The following is a 22,117-nucleotide window of genomic DNA, read 5'->3' on the forward strand; positions in this document are numbered from 1 at the left end:
GGTACAAATTTCTAGTTATGTACAGGAATGTAATGCATATAGCATGGTGATTATAGTTAATAATACTTGTATTGCATATTTCAAAGTAGCTAGAAGAGTGGATCCTGAGAGTTCTCATCACTTTATTTAACTGAACTTAAAAAATCAGTGAACCATATTAATAGATTAAAGAAGAAAATCACACGATCATCGCAATAGATGCAGAAAAAGTATTTGATAAAATTCAATACTCCTGCATAATAAAAACTCTTAGCAAACTAGGAATACAAAGAAATTTCTTTAATCTGATAAAAGGCATTTATAAAAATATCTACAGCTAACTCATAATTCTGAAATACTGAAAATACTGAGCAGCTTCCCCCTGAAATTGGGAACACACAAGGATGTCCACTATCACCACGTCTCTCAACATTGTACTGGAAGTCTTAGCCAGTGAAATAAAGAAATTAAAAAGTAGAAGAGGTATAAGACTGGTAAAGAAGAAATGAAATGGTCATTATCTATAAATGTCATGATCATGAACACAGATAATCCAAAAGAACCTGCAAATGACTAAAAATGATAAGTCAATTTAGAAAGGTTACTGGATACATGTTTAGTATTTCTATACACTAGCAACAAACATGTGGAAATGAAACATAAAAAAGCAATACCACTGACAACAGCATAAAAAGATCAAATACCTAAGAATAAATTTGATGAAAATTATGCACAACCTCATCATTTTAGACTACAAAACTTTGTTGAGAAGAATTTTAAAAGACCTAAAAGAATGGTGGGATATATTATTTTAATCAATCTGAAAACTCAATATTGTAAAAGATTCAGTTCTCTCCAAATTGGTCTATAGGTTCAATGAGTTCCAATCAAAATTTCAGCAGGATTTTGTGTGGAAGTTGACAAGCTGATTCTAAAATTTGCATAGAAATGCAAAGGCCTTATAATACCTGTAACAATTTTGAAGATCAACATAGCTGGAGAACTTCACTATCAGTTGTCAAAACTTGTTATAAACCTACAGTAATTTAGACACATACACTGTCAGCTGCCTTACCACAATGCCTCCTCAACAACTTAGTGGAGAAAAGGATATAGTTTTTCAACAAATGGTACTGTGTCAACTAAGTATCCACATAAAAAAGTAAACTTTGACTCTACCTCACATCACATACAAAAATTAATTCTAGATAAGTCATAGACCAACTGTAAAAACTAAAATAATCAAGCTTCTAGAAGAAAACTATTTAAAAATATCTTTATGGCTTGAGAGAGACCAACAATTCTTGATCAGGAAATAGAAAGCACTAACCATAAAGACTGATAATTTGGACATCATTAAAATTAAGAACGTCTGTTAAGTTCACCGTTAATATGAAAAAGCAAGCCACAGACTGAAAAAAGATGTTTGTGATATATGGATCTACAAAGAACTTGTAACCAGGATAAAGGACTCAAATCAACAAGAAAAAGACACACGACCCAATTTAAATATGGGCAAAAGGCAACAGGCACTTCCAAAAGACGATATCAACGTGACCTTTACAAACATATGAAAAGGTACGCAACTTAATTAGTTACTTGAGAAAAGCAAATCAAAACCACAATGAGATACCACTACATATCTACCCAAACCAGTAAAATGAAAAAGACTGATGTCACCAAGCGTTTGTAAGGATATGGATTAACTGGAAATCTCTTACATCAATATGGGATTGAAAATTGGTACAACCACACTGAAAAAGTATTTGGCAGTATCCATTACTGCTAAATAAACTTTTATACTCTGTGACTCAGCAATTCCACTCCTGGGTATATACTCAACAGAAAGGAGTGCTTATGTCCACCAAAAGATGTGTAAAAAAATGTTCATAATAGCTTTATCCATAATAGCCCCAAAACAAATAACCAAAATGCCTATCAACAGTAAGAAGGGTAAATAAATTGTGGTATAAATGGGATAAATAAGAGAAATGGAAAAGAGTGAATCACTGTTACATGCAACAACATGAATGAACCCCACAGACATAATGTTGAGTGATAAATATATTTCAATTCAGGCAAAACTCATCTGTGGTAATGGAAGTCAGAATGGCAGTTATTCTTGGAGGAGGTACTGATTGAGAGGGAACCACATGGGCTGCTGAAAATGTTCTATATTGTAATACAGGTGACAGTTAAAAGTATATATGTAAAAATTCAAGCTTTACACAAGATTTCTGAATTTTGCTCTAAGTAAATTATTCTTCAATTTTATTAAAATAAATGTTAAAAACAATGTGGTATTGGCACAGTAATAGAGAACTAGATTAGTGGAGCAGAATATGTAATCCAGATATACACTCATGTATTAAAGGGATTTTGGTTTATAATAAAGGTGACCTTTCTTTCATTTTCTGCCCCCGAATGTTGCCATCTGGATGTGATTTTTGGGACTGTGGTAGCTATCTTGAGACCTCAAAGGGAACCAGCCTAAAAGAACAAGCAAGAAGGACAAGGAGGCAGGCCAAGGATGGAAAGAACCTGAGTCCCTGAGAACATCAATGCACCCCAGAACCATCCATCTCTGAAAAGCCTTACTTCTGATTTTCTTATTATTTGAGATTAAAAAAACAAAAAATATCCACTCATAACTGGATTTTAAAAGCATCTTGACTGACAGAACAAGTTAGGAAATCACTGAAACAGCTCATGTTTGAGGTCACACTCTCCCAGGCCCAGCAGTTTAAGAGCAGCAGCTCCCCAGGGAGATACAGACTTTCAGAATAAACTCTCAGAAGTTTACTCACACCATAGGGTTAGTCTGTGCAACAAGGGGCATCACTAACCTGTCCGGTCAACATCCTTTTTCATTGGCAGTATAGTATAATCCGGTTGGTCATCGGAGGCCTCAAATATCCATGACTTGGGCTGCAGCATGGACTGGGGCTCTTTCCGGGGACTTGCCCTGCCTCCAACCCAGTCTCCAGACCCACCTCGGAGCTGAACCTGCTGTAGGTACGGAATCCGGGAAATCCTGTTTTGGTCCAGGCTTAACTTCTTCAGTCTTCAATTAAGGAAAGTGAATACAGAATCACAGCAATAATGATACCTCAGGGACATTTACTAAGCAACTTTAGGGAAAGAACATGGAATCAAGCTTAGACACTTACTACTCTTGTGTGACCTTGAGTCAGTGACTTACCCTCTCTGGGCTTCAATATCCCTATCTCTAAAATGGGGACAGTACTTATTAACCTTTCAAGGTTCTTGCAAAGATTGAATGAGACAATATACAAATGACCTGGCACAAAGCAGTGTTCAGTAAATGGTAGCTGAATCCAAAGTAAATTTTCCAGGGATCTAAAACATTAAATGCCAGCATTTCATTACTTCAAAGAAATACAGTCATCCCTCCGTATCTGGTTGAATATGTGGATGTAAAACCTACAGATACAGAGGGCCCACTATACGTAGAACTCAGAGTTTAATTTACCTTTCTGATTCTAATTCTTTTTTTTTTTTTTTCCTGTTTCCTCTCTTACGGTCAGGATCCCATCTCTGATAATATCTCCTTCTATCCTTTCTCTTTGCTACTTCTAATCCAGTCACATGATCAGAAATATCCTTACTGACGCCCCACTTTCATGGTTTGAGCTAAAGCTCAGAGGGAAGAAATGACTTACTCATGGCCACACAGCAGATAAGTGGTGGAGCTCAAATTTAAACCCAGGCCTTTTGGCTTCCAGAGAAGCACCCAAGGTGTGAGCAAGGCTGGGGGATATAGAGGGTCCTGTGGAGAGAGGCTTGTAGCCTTACCTCCTGAGCCCGGCCAGGCTAGCAAAGCAATTGGGGTTGGAGAGTTTGTTGTCATCTAGCATCAGTGTCTCCAGCGCTGGGAACCTCAGGATGTACCTCTTTCTGGTCAGCGATGTTACAGATGCCTCCCTGTGAGTGCAAAGACCTTGGGTAATGAACAAGGGAAGGAGACAAGCTCCACCATTCCTAAGAAGACAGAGAATCAATCCAGAGGCTTAACCAGCTTGGGAACTCTGCTAGTGCCCAAGAGAGATCTCTGTGAAGAGGGGCCAGAATATCTAACTCCCTCCCCAACTAACTTCTTCCCCAAACCCCATCATACTTATAGTCTTTTGTATGAAGAAAGGCTGCACACATTTGCTTATGGACACAGTGAGACTGGGTTGGGGCAGATGGAGGGAAAATACCAGGGTGACTGAGTTAGGGGAAGCATTCTGCAGAAGAACACTGCACAATTCTGGGTCAGGGAAGATTCCCAAGTATGCTGTGTCACCCCAAGGATTGGAAACCATAGGAGCACCTGGAGACAATGCCCTTGGCAGGGACCAAGGTGGGTAAGGGAGGATGGATGAAAGGCACCATCCCTGGCTGCAGTGAGGCTCTCCTCTAAAGTGACTTCATAAAATGCACACATCAGTAAGGAACTGAGAAGTCTTTTCTTTAGTGCAAACTCTCTGAGGATTCCCAGAAACATCTGAGAGTGGTATTTAACAGGCTGAGGTCCTGAATCACACAGATGGGGTAGGAATTGGTAGCATTTTAGGTACTACCATCAATGTGACCTCTTTTGTGTCCCCAGGTGGATGAGGCCTAGGGAATTATTTTTAAGCACACAAAGACAGCCGATTCAGATCATGTTTTCATTCCTCCCTCCAACTCCATCCCCTCTATACACCAAAACAAACACATATGGACATCCAGTCACAAATACATATACACATACATAAACCACAAACATGCATACAGCAAAAGGAAGGGAAAGGAGAATTTCTTCTGAGCCTACTGCATTCCTGGCACTGTGTTGGTTGTTTTATATACGTCATCTCAGAACAGCACTGAGGAGGGTAGGTGTTATCTATCTCCTCTTCAGATGAGGAAATTCAGACTCAGAGTGACTTGCCTAAAGTCTCAGAGATAGAAAGTGGTAGAGCTCAAACTCTACTCCAAACTCCAGGCCCTTTCCACTGCAGCGCCCACCTCTCACAACACACCTTCAAGCCCTGTGTGGGTTGAAGGGTGGGGAGGTGGAAGGGTAGCCATTGCCTGGACCGGAGAAGCTAGACGAAGGTAAGCAGTGAGTTCAAAAGTCCAAAAGGACTGTTACTGTACACCCAAAGGCAGGAATATTTCAAAGGTGAATTTAGAGGGAGTATATGGCCAGTGGTGCATTCATTCATTTATACTCATGAACTTCTTTAACACGTATCTGTGGAGCTGGGAATAGAAAGAGAAAAGAACACATCCCCCTCTCAGGGTGCTTCTAGTCTCACAGAGGAGCTAGATGCCCAGCACACAGTGGGACAAATGCTGTAACAGAGGCAGGCATGAAGCTTGCTGGGAATCATCCACTCTGGTGGGGAGGACCCACGGAAGGCCATGTTTAAACTAAACCATGAAGACTGGAGAGAGAATTTGCCATGTTCTTAACAACTGTGTGAGAGAGAAGGAACAGAGAGAAAAATCACTGCTTTGTGGCTGGCGCTGCAGTATTTTTAGAAGCTCTGGTGAGTCATATTTCTCATGGTGGGGCCTAGAGAGACACAGATGCTCACCTGTAAAGACAAATGGGGTGAGTCACAGAGCGGAGCAGATGTGAAAGCTCGGGGACCGAACTTCAGGCTGCTCCACAATGCTCAGGACGTACATTCAGTATGTCCCTGAAGCATGGCTGTTAGATGTTCCAATTTTCTAACAGTAAATTCCTCCTTTTTTGGTACTCTAATAATGATTTAGACTATAACTATGACTGTAGTTATAACCATGTAGACTGTAGACTATAACCATGATAGTTCTCACTAAAAAAAGGCACAGGTCACATATGGTTTCAGAAAGAACCCTGGCAAGGTGTGGGAAAAGAGGCTTGAAGTCCAAAGACCGGAGACACTCAACAGAGAAGGAAAGAAGCCTTTAGTCCATGGTATTTTTCAAGGTCACAGCTGACTCTCTTCCTCTTCCTGAAAGGACCAACTTTCTTATAATGAATTTTTAATCTACCTGAAAGCAATTACTGGAGGGTGTACTGAAGCTCTGTTGATTTATAATTAATTAGCCAATCTTTACTTTTACCCCAATGAAATATGAAACAGCTAAGAAATACGGCTTCAAAAAATTCCTCTTAAGCCCCGTAACAAAGAACCTGTCTCTTGTGACAAGTTAAACTACTTTGCCTTTTTTAAGTTCAACTCTAATTATAATGTAGTGAAGTTTCATTTTGTCTCTAAAACAGGTGTCTTAAAATAGGGGGGCAGACAAGAGGGAGGTGAGGAAGATAAGATGCAAAGCTTCACAGGAAAGCATCAGACTTTCCCACTGAGCCCTACCCATGGCAGTTTTGGGAGAACAGCTCTTTGAAGTGGCTGGAGTCTGTCAGTAATGGAGAAATCGAGGTTTCCAGCTGTTCAGAGTAGTACTTTTTTTTATTATACCTTCTCTTGGAAAAAGGAATTGATATCATTTAAAATCTGATGGCTTTAATGGAATTTTTTTTGAAGGTAGGAGTATGCCCCAGTGGTTGGATTCCCATTCAGGAATGGGAATTCTTGTGCCATATCAGAAAAAACATGGAGATAAGGATCAGAAGCCCTGGGCTTTGGTTCTGGTGCTGCTGCTCCTAGTTGGTGTTAAGCATCTCTGGGCCTAGTCAGTTCCGCCCTCTAACTGTATGATGAAAGAGGATTTCATTTACTTTACGTTGTAAGATTTTGAATCAGGCTAAAATTATTGCTCAACAGACTGGACCAAGGATTGCAGCAAACAAGATGAAGTTTAGCAAACTCTAATGTTCGTTCAAATGTCAGTTCAGCTTCTGTGATAAGATACAGGAAACCTACCATGCAAACACAGGGTGAGAGAGACAAGGCTTAACAGCTTGCTTGCGTGAAAAAGAACTTACAATATGGCTTCTAAAAAACTAGTGCTCTTTTAAGTCACATTATTAGGAATATGATGATTAGAAAAAAGGGGGTCACAATCCCCCTCTGTTCTGTGCTGGTCAAGCCAAAGAGCCGACCCTTGGAACAAGGGAGCAAGGGAATAGGCCTAATGCGAAGGGCAAAGTATCAGCTATCAGTCAAAACAAGTAAGAGAGCAGTCTAAAGATGGAGTAAGTCAAATATGATTCCCCTAATTCACCCAGAGATAATACTGTGATCTGCCCAGGAATGGAGATACAGACAGTTCGGGATAAATAAGGTATATTGTGAAATGGAAAAAATTAAGAGAATGGAGGATGGAGAACCAGGCAGAGTCAAGTCATGAAAAATCTTGTGATCAATGTTAATGGAGTTTATCTTCGGAACACTGGGAAGCTGCTGAAGGACTTTACGCAGGGCAGTGATAGAATCAGAGGTGCATTTTAGACACATCACTCTGGCCGATGGTAAGGAGGATGGATTGGGAGATGAGAAACTGGAGACTAAGACCGAACAGGAAGATTAACAGAAAAGGGAAAGTTTAAGGAAAGTTTAGGAAGTGTAATTCAGAATCTGGCGACTGAATGGATGTGTGGGGTGAGGACGGAAAGAATTCAGGCTGATGAACACGTTTCTAGCCTGGACAACTGCACAATGGATGAAAAGCAGTGCCCACCATTGAGGCCAGGGACACAAGAAGAGATGTTGGCATGGGCATGTGTGTGATGAGTCCGGTAGGATAAGTAGGATATATGGGTGTATAGCTCAGGAGATAGAAGTGAAGCAGAGAAATACTAAGACTTGGGAAGGGATGAGACCACTAAGAAAGACTCTAAAGATTAAGAAAAACAGTGGGTTGAGAGTGGACAACAGGGGACCAAGATTTAAGAGCCTGGTAGAATAAGAGGAATCCACAGAGCACACTGAGTATGGACAGATGAGTGGGAAGAAAATGACAATAATACCTATCTGGAGCCTCATCACTTTCAAAGCATAATTATTTCAGTTGATACTCTGATGTAATCAGGGGTACATTTATTCTCCCTTTTTCATATATAAAGAAATAGTGCAGAGTGGTGGAGTATTGCCTTACTTTATGAAATTAGACTTAATACTGAAAACAACTAGAATGATGAATAAAATATAAAAAGAAAAAAGATCTATCATTTAAAAACATGTAAGAGATACGAAGATAGTAAGGAAGTAGCATGCTGAAATCTAAAAATCCAGACAGAACCTGAGTACAAGAAGCCACTTGTGCCTTTGCTGATATTTGCTGATCTTGTTGAAAGAGAAGGTGAGGCATGTAATTGGAGATCCCCCCCCACCAACTGAATTTTGGATTCTAAAGAGAGGTACCCTCAGGAGAGAGTGAACCAGAACTAAATCCATTCCCCTCAGCCAGGGGAAAACTGCCTTGGAGTGAACAAAGAAAAGGAGGGAGAGGGCAGGCTGGTCTTCTTGCAAACTCTAGCCCAAATTTGTATCATCAGAGTGGTCCAGAAAATATCCAGCTAGTTTAGTTTAGTTTAAAATGGTTCCACACCAGGCACCTAGGCACCTGGCCAAAATAAATGGAAAGGCTCATGGGTACTGCAGACTAAATAACGTGCACCAACTTTCCCCTTAGTATAAACTAGAAAACCAGACAAAATATATATATTAAAAAAATCCTTAAGGCATCTGGGAACTAACAAGTTGTGAAAAATTGGGAGGCCAAGGTTTGGAAGAAGAAGAAAACCCAAAGGGATTCATGTAATATTTGGGGCCACTTTTCCCCTAAGGCTGTCAACTCCAAAAGTGGCTGAGAAGTTGAGCAGAGATTCTGACAAACTTACCAGTTCAGGGACCAAAAACTGGGAGTCCAGGCTGTGCCACAGAAAGGGAACCCTGATCAAATGCCCCTGCTTTAAGTTAGGGCATTGAAGGACTAAATCCTAGGGAGAAGTGTGAACTACAGTGGGGTCCTTGCAGGGATTAAATATTAGCTTCAAAGAATTTCAGTTTCCATAAATGAATTAAGATGATTTGGAATTACTGGTGATCTATGTAACCAAAGAACTCTAGATCTGGTGAGAAAAAAAGTGATTTGAGTTGCCCAAAGGGAGAGTCATGGTCTCTCATTCAGTTCCTGACTATTTACATTTAAAGAAAAAAACTAATTAAACTTAATAAAATTAAATATTCAGCTCTCCAGTCACACTAACTACATTTCAAGTGCTCAATATGACTAGAGGCTACCATTGCAGACAATGCGATATAGAACATTTCCAGTGTTGCAGAAAGCTCCACTGAACAGTGCTTTCAAGGATTACCACATAACACCTGCAAATTGGTGCTAATGTCTGGGAATATGAAAGCCACGGTGGTCCACTCAAAGTGAGGGATTGTGAAGGTCCCATGGAAGAAGGAAAATTTAGCCTGTGGATGGACAGTGAAGTCACAAACCTACTTTGTGGTTCTCTCTCCAGTTCCTGAACTTGTAAGTAGAACAGATATACTAAGCAACTGACAGAATAACCACACTTCTTTACTGACCAACCAAATGAGGGATATTCTAGTAGGAGGGGCCAAACTGACACCCTAGGAATTCTGCTTCCAAAACAGTAAACCAAAAATAATTCTGCATCCCTGAGGTAACTGTGGAGATTACTGCCAACACTAAAAACTAGAAAGGTGGAAGGATAATGAGTCCTATGACATCCCTGTTTAACTTGTTTATTTGGCTTATGCAGAAAACGGGTCTTGAAGAGTGACTGGAGATTACTGCAAGCTTATTCAAGTGGTGACTCCAATTTCAGCTGCTGTTCCATATGTGGACTCCTCTTACTGCATGCAGCACATCAACACAGTCCCTAGCACTTATGATATTGCTGAGGACCTGTCAAATGTTTCTTTCTTTTTTATCAATGAACGAGAACTACCAGAGCAGTCTGCTTTCACCTGACAGGGACAGCAGTATACCTTTGTTCTCTTCTCTGGGGGCCACATCAACTCTTTAGCCCTATCATAATCTATTCCACAGGGATCTTAATTATTTTGGTATTCCACATCATGTTGATAACAGCTGATGGGCAGGGAATTGGAAATACCTCAGATGCCTCAGTATAGAATGTGCCACAGGATGGAGTTAAACACCTCACAAAGATTCAAGGAACTGCCACCTTGATTAAATTTCTTGATGTTCACATATCTGGAGCATGTTGGGATACCCTCCAATGTGAAAGACACCTTGCACCACCTGCTACTAAGAAAAAGGCACAAAGCTTTGTTGGCCTTTTTGAATTTGGACAGATAGCATAGAACATCTGTGTTGTTCTGATGCACTTACTGAGTCTCTGGTCCATTTACTGTGGCTGCCAGTTCTGTGTGGGATCCAAAGCAAGACAAGGCTCTGTGACAGATCCAACCGCCCTGCAAGTTGTTATTTAAGCATTATGTCACTGGCCAAGGGCATTGGGTATTATGACTCAGCAGATCCAAATGTGCCCTAAATGTCTATGGCTGTATAGACAGGGTTACCATACATTTTGACTTTCAAGGACAGTCTGAGTTTTCACCTGTTATCCCAAAATAATTAATAGCGGAGATTTCCCTCTCAACTATGTCCTTGTTTGGATGGTAAATGAATGGTCACCCACTCTACGAATAGAGCCTCTTTTAGTCACCAATTACAGAATGATTTTTGAGCAAAGTTGTGCTCTACTCTGCAGGTAACTATTTTCCTTTTGAAAAATAGTTCCTGGCTTACTCCTATATGTTGGTAGAGACTGAATACCTGACCATGAGACACTAAGGTGACCATGTCTCCTGAGCTGTTCATCATGAACTGAATGTGCAGAACTCCCTCATTAAGCGAAAGCAACACTGGAGATCAGGCACAAGCAAGTCTGGAAAAGTTGCATGAATGAATATTGCTTAGATTTCTATAATGTCTATACCTGCTGTACTGTTGCTTCTCCGTCAATCCACAACTAAGGTCCTATGACCAGTGGTTGTAGGACAAAAATCTGCAGCTGGGTTTACAAATGATTTTGCATGACATGCTGATACTAATCCAAACCAGATTGTTCCAGTACTATAACTCCATACAAAGATGGCTCTGAAAGACAGGGGAGGAGAAATCCTCCCAATAAGTAAAACTTAGAGCAATATACCTGATTGACCATTTTGCTTGGTTGGTGAGACAGCCAGAAGTACAAGTCTATGCTGATTCATGGGCAGTGGTTTACCTGAACAGTCAAAGTTTGGGGGAAAAACAAGGGGTGTAAAACTGCTGTCAGGGAGGTCTGAGGGGAAATTACGTAAAAGGACCTCTCAGAATGGATAGGGAGTGTGAGGAGTATTTGTGTCCCACATGAATGCTCCCAAAGACTATCCACTGTGGCGAAGACTCTCAGTGATCAGGTGGACAAGATGACCCATTCCATCAATGTCAGTTGGATACCCTGGTGCTCGTAAAATGGCCCAAGGCAGGGAAGAAAGCTACACACTTCCCTGTACCAAAGCAGATCTGGCTACCACCCCTGTCAAGCACCCAACCTGCCAATAGCAAAGGGTGATGCCGAGTTCCTAACATGGTACCATTTCTGGGAGGATTAGCCAGCCATGCAGTAGGAGGATGACAACAGTGGACACCTTCCTTCATAAAAGGAGCAGTGACTTTCTCCCCTACAGAAATAAATGTGCATTTGAGACAAAGATTTTCACTCCCTGACCACAACATCCTGACAGCATCACCATCTGCGGACTTACAGAATGTCTTATTCATTATTCTGGTAGTGCACATAACATTGCTTCTAACCATGGAACATATTTCATGTCAAAGAAGTACAATAATGGGCTCACAGACATGGAGTTCACTTTTTTACCATGGACTCCATCACTCGTAAGTAGATGACCTACTAGAATGATAAAATAGCCTTTTGATGACTTATTTATTGCACTAGCTAGGCAACTACCCATTGTGAGGATGGGGTGCTGATTTACAGGATGGAGTGTGAAATAAACCAGCAACCGATACTGATGCTGTTTTTCTCACAACCAGAACACAAGGTCCTAGGAATTAATGAATGAAAATGAAAGCAGCTCCTCTTACAATTATACCCAACAATCCATTTGCAGCTTTTTTGTTTCTCATTCTTGCAACTTTTGAGCTGAGCTGAGTTAGAGGTCTTAGTTTCCTGGAAAGGAATACTTTTACAAAGGACACAACAATAGTTGTACTTAACTGGAAGTTATTACTGGCTACTTGGGTTCCACAGTCCACTGAACCAATAGGCAGGAAAATGTTTACTACATTGGCTAGGTAGTTAATATTGATTATCAAAAGTAGATATGATCGCTGCTATACCTTAAGAACAAAAAAGGAATATGTTTGGAATCCAGGGAATTATCTGGCGTTCCTCACAGAAGTGTCAGGTCCATTAGTCTAAGTTAATGGAATTTCTGCAAGATGAAAGGAGTTCTGGAGAGGGATAGTGGTGATGGCTGCACAACAATGTGAATGTGCTTAATGCCACTGAACTGAACACTTAAAAACGGTTAAGATGGGGAAGGGAGGAGGCCAAGATAGCAGAGTAGAAGGATGCTCGTAGCTCACCCTCTCCCACAAATACACCAAGACTCACATCCACAGACCCACTCAGCCAACCAGAGCACCTGAGGAACTCCGACAGAACATCATCCTCTTCAAAAGATAGAGATGCCAAAAATCTGGTAGGAGAAAAGGAAAAAAGAAAGAAGAAAAGGCAAAACAGTGTGGGACCGGTCCTGCGGGGAGGAAGTGGCAAAGGAGGACTAGCGCTCATTCACTGGGTCTCCCCTCTCCAACTGAGAGGCCAGCAGGACGGTGGGGGAGCCTCCGAGGCTCAGATCTGTACAGAGCAGCCCTTGACTGACAGAACTAAGTTAAACGGGCACAGAGGGTCCCCCCGACACCCAGCCAGAGACGTGGCCAGGCAGCTGGGGGCAGGGCCAGGCTGCCCGAGCTGGGCGGAGGACAGGGACGGCTGCACTGAGGCAGCTCCAGGGAACTATAGGGGGCTGCGTGCTGTGGCTGTGGGTGCACAGGGCAGAACAACCTGGGCAATCCATAAAACAACATGGCTGATGTGCCCTGGTGGGAAGGGTGCATACCCCCATCTCTGAAAACCCATGGAAAGTTTTTGGGTGAAGAGAGGTAGGGCTCAGGCACAGCCGCCATATCCTCCGGCGCTTAGCACCCAGGCGGGGGCAGAGGCAAAACCTGAATCCGCACCTAAGGACTTAGCAGCCTCAAGGGCCAGACAGAGACTTGTCTACAGCCTGAGGCAGATAGGATCCTTCTGTCCTGGTCCCTCAGAGAACTTGCTCCGCCAAGACAAACAAGGCGTTGGGTTTTGGCCTGGAGCAGGGACAGGGCTGTTCCTCAGTCTTCCCCAGAGCACGCCTGCGGAGCGCCGACCCAAGGCGGAGCGCGCAGTGGCACAGAGCAGCGGAGCAACTGGCGCCAGGAGAGGGCAGGCGGCCCCCCACCTTTCGGGCAGGAACGTGGCCCCTGACCGCAGTGCTGGGAGGGGATGCGATCTGCCCTCCTACCTGGCCAGACTGCAACATCTGACTGCGGCATCGGGAGGGGCAGTGACCCGCCCGCCCACAGCAAAGGAGAGCTGCACCTGACCCAGTGTTGGGAGGAGGCGCGATCTGCTTGCCGACAGGCACTGGGAGCAGCACAGACAAGGGCGCCAATGGAGGGCCCTCTGGAAACAGCAAGTTGAGCTCCCAAAACAGGACGTAGACAGAAACACTTCGCATTAAAAGCACAGTCTCCAGGAGAACACTGACACCACCCCTTTTTTTTTTTAAATCTGTTTTTACCTGTTCTATTTTCTATTACCCTTTTAATTTTTACTTCTTAAACAACTATATATACCCCCAGTTTTAATTCCTTTTAAATTAAAAAAAATATTTTATTATTGTTTTTAAAAATCCACATCATTTCATTTTTATTTCTCTTGGTTTTAATGTCCTGTTATTGATTATACACAGGTTTCAAATACATCTTTTCCTCTTTTCTCCTTTTTTAAAGGTTTTTAAAGGACGTCTCAACTCGATTGCTATTCTGCTTCAACTTGCTCTTCTATTACTCATTATACACTGTTTTCAAACCTTTTTTTCTCCCTTCTTTTAAAATTCTTTCTCTCTCCCTTTTTTCCCCCCTAAGTTTTATTCCTACATAGGCATTAGATAGATAAACTCCTTAAGGACCACAATAGATAACTGATACTCCATAAACCACAGTGCCAGAGAGGTATGAGCAAGATGAAGAAGCAGAGAAACCATTCCCAATTAAAAGAACAAGAGAAATCCCCTGAAAGAACGATCAATGAAATAGACATTGATCGCCTACTAGATCAAGATTTCAAAAAAGGAGTGATCAAAGTACTGAAGGAACTAAAAGAGATTGTGTTTAGAGATATAAAATATGTCAAAAATGAAACTGAAGCTATAAAGAAGAGCCAAGTAGAATTGGTAAACTCATTGCTGAGATGAGAACGGATCTAAAGGCTGTGCAAAGCAGACTAGATAATGCAGAGGAACAAATTAGTGACCTAGAAGACAGGAAAACTGAAAGCACCCAATCAGAACAGCTACAAGATAAACAAATAAAAACAAATGAATATAGCATAAGGGACCTATGGGATAATATAAAGCATGCCAATCTTCACATAATAGGGGTCCCAGAAGGGGAAGAAAGATCAAAGGGGATTGAAAAGGTTTTTGAAGAAATCATGACTGAAAACTTCCTAAACTTAAAGAAGGAATCAGATATCAAAGTACAGGTAGCTCAGAGGGTCCCAAACAGGAAGAACCCAAATAGACCCACACCAAGACATATCATAATCAAGATGGCCAGAGTCAAGGATAAAGAAATGATCCTAAAGGCAGCAAGAGAAAAGCAAAGAGTGAGTTACAAGGGAACCCCCATAAGACTCTCAGCTGATTTCTCTACACAAACACTACAGGCCAGAAGGGAGCGGCAAGATATATTCAAAGTCCTGAATGAAAAAAAGATGCAGCCTAGGATACTTTATCCAGCAAGGCTATCCTTTAGGATAGAAGGAGACATAAAGAATTTCACAGACAAGAAAAAGCTACAAGAGTTTAGCAACACTAAACCCATGCTAAAAGAAATACTGAAAGTTCTACTCTAAATAGAAAAGCAGCAGGATGCTACAGAAATGAGAAACTCACAACTGGAAAGGTAATAACTCATGAATTACAAATAAAATAAACACGAAATTCTAAAGGAAGCCATAAAAATCATTGAGAGTGGGAGGAGGAGGCAGGAAAATATAGAATATTTTTTTCTTTCTTTTTTAAATTTTTTGTTCTCAGTAGGATGGGTTTGAGATCATGTTACTATCAGTTTAATAAAAGCAGTTATAGTAATGGGCTAATAGACTTACAAAAAAGGGTAACCACAAGCCAAAAACTTACAAGGGAGTCACAAAAACTAAATAAAATCCATGATAGTACAAAGGAAAATTACCAAACCACAAAAGGAAGAAGAAAGGAACAAAGAGGAAATACCAAATCAACTGCAAAGGTAAGTTCAAAATGGCAATAAACACACATCTATCATTAACTACTGTAAATGTTAATGGACTAAATGCTCCAGTCAAAAGACATAGAGTGGCAGACTGAATAATAAAGCAAGAACCTTCAATATGCTGCATACAAGAGACCCACTTTAGGGAGAAGGACATATATAGACTGAGAGTGAAAGGATGGAAAAGGATATTCCATGCAAATGGAAAAGCCAAAAAAGCAGGTGTTGCAGTCTATTTTAAAACAGACTTTAAAACAAAGACCATAAAGAAAGATAAAAAAAGGACATTTTATAATGATTAAACGAGTGATACAAGATGATGATACTCATTCATATATATGCACCCAATATAGGAGCACCTAAGTACATAAAACAATTACTAACAGAAATAAAGGGGGATGTTGATGGGAATACAATCATAGCTGGAGATTTTAACACAGCATTAACATCACTAGACAGATCTTCCAGACAGAAAATAAACAAGGCAACAGAGAAATTAAATAATACAATAGAAAAAATAGATTTGGTGGGTATTTTCAGAGCATTACACCCCCCAAAAATAGGATATACATTCTTTTCAGGTGCACATGGAACATTTTCCAGGATTGATCATGTACTTGGGCACAAAAGAAACCTCAACAATTTTAAGAAGATAGAAATTATCTCAAGCATTTTTACTGACCACAATGCCATGAAACTAGAAATCAACAGCAGAGAAACAAAGGAGAAAAAAAGGAAAGCATGGAGATTAAACAATATGCTATTAAAAAACCAATGGGTCAACAAGGAAATCAAAGCTGAAATTAAAAAATACCTTGAGACAAATGAAAATGAAAGCACAACCACACAAAATTTATGGGACACAGCAAAGGCAGTGCTAAGAGGGAAGTTTATACCGATACAAGCCCTCCTCAAAAAAGAACAATCTCAAATAAACAATTTAACCCACCAGCTGAGAGAACTAGAAAAAGAACAAAAAACCCCAAAAGGCAGAAGGAAGGAAATTATAAAGATTAGGGATGAAATAAATAAAATAGAGATTAAAAAAAAACCATAGAAAAAATCAATCAAACCAAAAGCTGTTTTTTTGAAAAAGTAAATAAAATCGACAAACCTCTGGCCAAACTCACAAAGAAGAAAAAAGAGAGCACAAATTAGCAGAATAAGAAAGGAAAATGGAGAAATTACAACAAATAAAATAGAAATACAGAATATCATACAAGAATATTATGAAAAACTATATGGAACCAAACTGGATAACCTAGAGGAGATGGACAAGCTTCTGGGAACATACTGTCCACCAAGACTGAATCAAGAAGAAACTGACCACTTGAACAAACCGATCACTAGAAATGAAATTGAAATAGCAATAAAAAAAACTCCCTACAAATAAAAGTCCAGGACCGGATGGCTTCACCAGGGAATTCTACCAAACATACAAAGAAGAACTCATACTAGTCCTTCTCAAACTCTTCCAGAAGACTGAAAAGGAGGGAATACTCCCAAACTCATTCTATGAAGCCACCATCACCCTGATACCAAAACCAGGCAAAGACACTACAAAAAAAGAGAATTATAGGCCAATATCACTGATGAACATAGACGCCAAAATCCTCACCAAAATATTAGCAAAGAGAATCCAACAACACATAAAAAAGATTATACATCATGACCAAGTGGGGTTCATCCCAGGGACACAAGGGTGGTTCAACATATGCAAATCAATCAATGTAATACATTACATCAACAAGAGAAAGGACAAAAACCACATGATCATCTCAATAGATGCAGAAAAAGCATTTGATAAAATTCAACACCCATTTATGATAAAAACTTTCACCAAAGTGGGTATAGAGGGAACATATCTCAACATAATAAAAGCTATATATGACAAACCTACAGCCAGCATAGTACTCAATGGTGAAAAACTCAAAAGCTTCCCACTAAAATATGGGACAAGACAAGGATGCCCACTCTCACCACTCTTATTCAACATAGTCTTGGAAGTCCTAGCCACAGCAATCAGACAAGAGAGAGAAATAAAAGGGATCCAAATTGGAAAAGAAGAGGTAAAAGTGTCACTATATGCTGACAACATGTTACTATATAGAAAACCCTAAAAGGTCCACACAAAAACTACTAGAAATAATCGAAGAATTCAGCAAGGTAGCAGGTTACAAGATTAATGTTCAAAAATCAGTTGCATTTCTTTACACTAATGATGAATCAACAGAAAAAGAAAGTAAAGAAACAATCCCCTTTAAAATAGCACCCAAAGTAATAAAATACCTAGGAATAAATCTAACCAAGGAGGTGAAATTATTATACACAGAAAACTATAAACCATTGATGAAGGAAATTAAAGAAGACTTTAAAAAATGGAAAGATATCCCATGCTCTTGGATTGGAAGAATTAATATTGATACAATGGTCACACTGCCCAAGGCAATCTACAGATTTAATGTAATCCCTATCAAATTATCCAGGACATATTGTACAGAACTAGAACAAATCATAATAACATTCATATGGAACCATCAAAGACCCAGAATTGCCAAAGCATTACTGAAGAGAAAGAAAGAGCCTGGAGGAATAACTCTCCCAGATTTCAGACAATACTATACAGCTACAGTCATCAAGACAGCATGGTATTGGTACAAAAACAGACATACAGACCAATGGAACAGAATAGAGAGCCCAGAAATGAACCCACAAAATTTGGCCAACTAATCTTCAACAAAGGAGGCAAGAATATACAATGGAATAGAGACAGTCTCTTCAGCACGTGGTGTTGGGAAAAGTGGACAGCAGCATGTAAAGCAATGAAGCTAGAACACTCCCTTACACCATACACAAAAATAAACTCAAAATGGATCAAAGACTTAAACATAAGACAAGATACAACAAACCTCCTAGAGGAAAATATAGGCAAAACATTATCTGACATACATCTCAAAAATGTTCTCCTAGAACAGTCTACTCAAGCAATAGAAATAAAAGCAAGAATAAACAAATGGGACCTAATTAAACTTACAAGCTTCTGCACAGCAAAGGAAACCATAAGTAAAACAAAAAGACAACCTACGGAATGGGAGAAAATTTTTGCAAATGAAACCAACAAAGGCTTGATCTCCAGAATATATAAGCAGCTCACACGACTTAACAAGAAAAAAACAACCCAATCCAAAAATGGGCAGAAGACCTAAACAAGCAATTCTCCAAGGAAGAAATACAAATGATCAATAGGCACATGAGAAAGTGCTCAATGTTACTAATTATCAGAGAAATGCAAATCAAAACTACAATGAGGTATCACCTCACACCAGTCAGAATGGCCATCACTCAAAAGTCCACAAATGACAAATGCTGGAGAGGCTGTGGAGAAAAGGGAACCCTCCCTCACTGCTGGTGGGAATGCAGTCTGGTGCAGCCACTGTGGAAAACAGTATGGAGATTCCTCAAAAGACTAGGAATAGACTTACCATATGACCCAGGAATCCCGCTCCTGGGCATATATCCAGAAGGAACCCTACTTCAGGATGACACCTGCACCCCAATGTTCATAGTAGCATTACTTACAATAGCCAAGACATGGAAACAGCCTAAATGTCCATCAACAGATGACTGGACAAAGGAGATGTGGTACATTTATACAATGGAATACTACTCAGCCATAAAAACTGACAACATAATGTCATTTGCAGCAACATGAATGCTCCGGAGGATGTCATTCTAAATGAAGTAAGCCAGAAAGAGAAAGAAAAATACCATATGGGATTGCTCATATATGGAATCTAAAACAAACAAACAAAGCATAAATGCAAAACAGAAATACTCACAGACATAGAATACAAACTTGTGGTGGCCAAGGGGGCGGGAGGTGGGAAGAGACAGACTGGGATTTCAAAAGTGTAGAATAGATAAACAAGATTATACTGTATAGCACAGTATACAAGATCTTATGGTAGCTCACAGAGAAAAAAATGTGACAATGAATATATGTATGTTCATGTACAACTGAAAAATTGTGCTGTACACTGGAATTTGACACATTGTAAAATGATTATAAATCCATAAAAAATGTTAAAAAAAATAAAATCAAAAAAGAAAAAAGTGAAAAAAAAATTGAAAAAATACTGAATAAAAAAAAATGGTTAAGATGGGAAGACATCTGATAAAGAAAGGAGAAGGGTCTGAGCTAGCCCTTGGAATACACACAGAATCTACATAAGAGAATGTAATGGCCATAAGCATGGTCTCTGGAGTCAGTTGGACTTGGTTCAAATCCTGGCTCTCCCACTTACAAGCGCTGTAACTCTGGATGAGTTATTTAACCTACCTGTGCCTCAATTTCCTCATCTATAAAATGAGGATAACAATAGGACACCTACTTCATAGGGCTGTTGTGAGGAATAAATAAATTAATGTATGTTAAATGCTGAGGACAGTGTCTGACACATAGTGAGCACTACATACATGTTATCGTTACTAAGAGAGGAAAGACCAGTACATTCTAGCCAGAAGGTATGGCCTCAGCAAACGTGCAAAATGGGACTACGTCAGGCTTATTTAGAGGGTTCAGGAAGGGGGAACAGTCTGGCAAGAGCAACAGCCATAGCCTACAATGACTGATCAGAGGAAGGGAAAGTGACTTGTCAGACACCAGTATCTCCCCTAATAAACAGCACAGGGGACTGTGAAACACCCAGCTGAGGCCTCCCCAACCTTTGTGGCCCGGTTCCCATGGAAGCTTTTTCTGGAAGCTTCAGTAGGTGGCATTCTCCCTGCTTTGAGCACTCACAGCCTGCCCTTACCGCCCTTTCCAGCTGCTCTAGATGATTTCCTTGGAGACTTGTACCCAGATAGAGGCTCACAAGGGAACACATGGGACAGACTCTGGGATGTAGAACTTACTGCTCTGTGACAGCCAAACTGGGCGGCAGGGAGGTGAGTCCATTGCCTGTGAGGAGCAGGACACGGAGGTGTGGCAGAATCCCCAGATCACAGATGGCCTCCGCAGTCAGGCTGTTGAAGGAAAGGTCCAGGAACTGTGGTGCAAGGATAAGAGACGGGGAAAAAGAAGCACTACTCGTAACAATGATGCTCATACATGAGGCGGGAGCTGGTCCCTTTTTTTTTTTTTTTTTAACCTTCCAGAGGGCCCATCACCCACAGGCTAAAACCCTCTTGACTCTGTGGGTTAACATTCAAGGTCTACTGGAGTCAGTTCCCAACCTATTTGTCAGCCTTAGCTCCCACACTGCAAGCCTTTGTTTATCCTGTGGTGTTGGCCAAAGTGACTCCTCCCCATTCCTTTCCTCCCCCGACCTAGAAATCTTTACTTGAGCTTTTCACTCAACCAGGAAAGCCCTTTCTCCATGTATCTGAATCTAAGCCTGAAAAGGCTGGCTCAAAAGCTGTCTCCTTATAAAACTTTTCTTAATTCTCCAACCACTTGGACTCACCCCTCCTCTGACTTTATCTAGACTGCTCTGAGAGTGTTTTTCATGGTTGACCAGGTATCTGTGATAACTGAGTCTAATACTGGTACACGGATGTGCCCAGCAGTCTGGCACACAGTGGTACACTAGACTATAAACTCTCTGAGTTGAAAGGCCTTGGCACTGTATTGCTGTATCCTTATAACCTAGCATAGGACCTGGCACATAGTAAATGCACATTAAAAAATCAGCTGAAATGAGCTGGCTTAATAGAGGACAATGATCCAAACTGTCACCTCATCATAAAGCACCTTCTAACTGGCCACCTAGATTCACGAGATAGTTGACTGGGGCCAGGGGGTCAGTCAGGAAACAGTTTCTCTCCGCAAAGACAAAGGTAATTGTGATGAATGATATCATCCCAGTCTTTGTTCTCTCTCTTCTACAAGAGCCTCTCTGGACACTCATTTTAGTTCTTATGTACAAGTCCGCTCCTTTCCCTCCCGCTCCAGCCCCACACACCCATTGATGCCTATTGAATGGGGCCAGTTTCAGCATCTTATCCAGTTGGTGCATGGGTAAGGTTTTCAGTCAGCCACTCCAATGTCACATGGTCATTCACGCATATACACAACTGACTGTAAGTCACTGCCAAAGGAGGTCTGACTCCACTGTAGTACTTATTTGATGGGCTCTGTAGACCTGGGTTTAAGTCCTGGTTAGTTGTGTGACCTTGGGCAAATTACTTAACCTGAGCTTCCTTACCTACAAAGTGGAAATAATAATGGATTTTTATGAGGAATTATGTAGATAAAGTCTTTAGCATGGGGCCTGGTATACAGTAAATGCTTACTGTTGGCTGTCATGGTCATTACCATCCCTTCTTCAAGGCATCTAAACTGAAGGCTTACTTTGAACCAGTCCATGCCCTGGGTGAGCTCACAGCCTAGTTGGGCAGCTAGATACATTTATAAGTCTGTTAAGAAGAAATGATGTTGGGATAGATGTTTGAGCTCTACCAGAGGTCCAGACAGGCTTCATAAAGCAGATGACGCTGAAGCTGTCCTCAGAGACTAGTCAGTATTCACAAAATTGTTAAGGGCAAAAGACATACAGCCCAGTAAGTGGCATGCATAGAAGCCAGGAGGCAGGAGTCA

The 22,117-nt window shown here is 40.8% G+C and overlaps 1 protein-coding gene across 25 annotated transcripts in view; it reads right to left on the reverse strand.

The window, feature by feature from the left end:
• XRRA1 (X-ray radiation resistance associated 1) overlaps positions 1-22,117 on the reverse strand; it is a 172,317-nt gene that overhangs the window by 128,072 nt on the left and 22,128 nt on the right. For 11 of the 25 annotated variants that reach the window (XM_032489355.1, XM_032489354.1, XM_032489363.1 and 8 more), the window contains 3 exons: positions 20,434-20,567; positions 3,796-3,924; positions 2,826-3,043 (listed from right to left, as the gene is read on the reverse strand). In XM_032489355.1, coding sequence (XP_032345246.1) covers positions 2,826-3,043; positions 3,796-3,924; positions 20,434-20,567 — 481 coding nt within the window. Of the gene's footprint in view, positions 1-2,825; positions 3,044-3,795; positions 3,925-20,433; positions 20,568-22,117 lie in introns of those variants that run through there. The other 14 variants (XM_032489371.1, XM_032489368.1, XM_032489376.1 and 11 more) reach the window with 6 other exon arrangements.

This window comes from Camelus ferus, chromosome 10, assembly GCF_009834535.1.
Source record: "Camelus ferus isolate YT-003-E chromosome 10, BCGSAC_Cfer_1.0, whole genome shotgun sequence".
Taxonomy (NCBI): Eukaryota; Metazoa; Chordata; class Mammalia; order Artiodactyla; family Camelidae; genus Camelus; species Camelus ferus.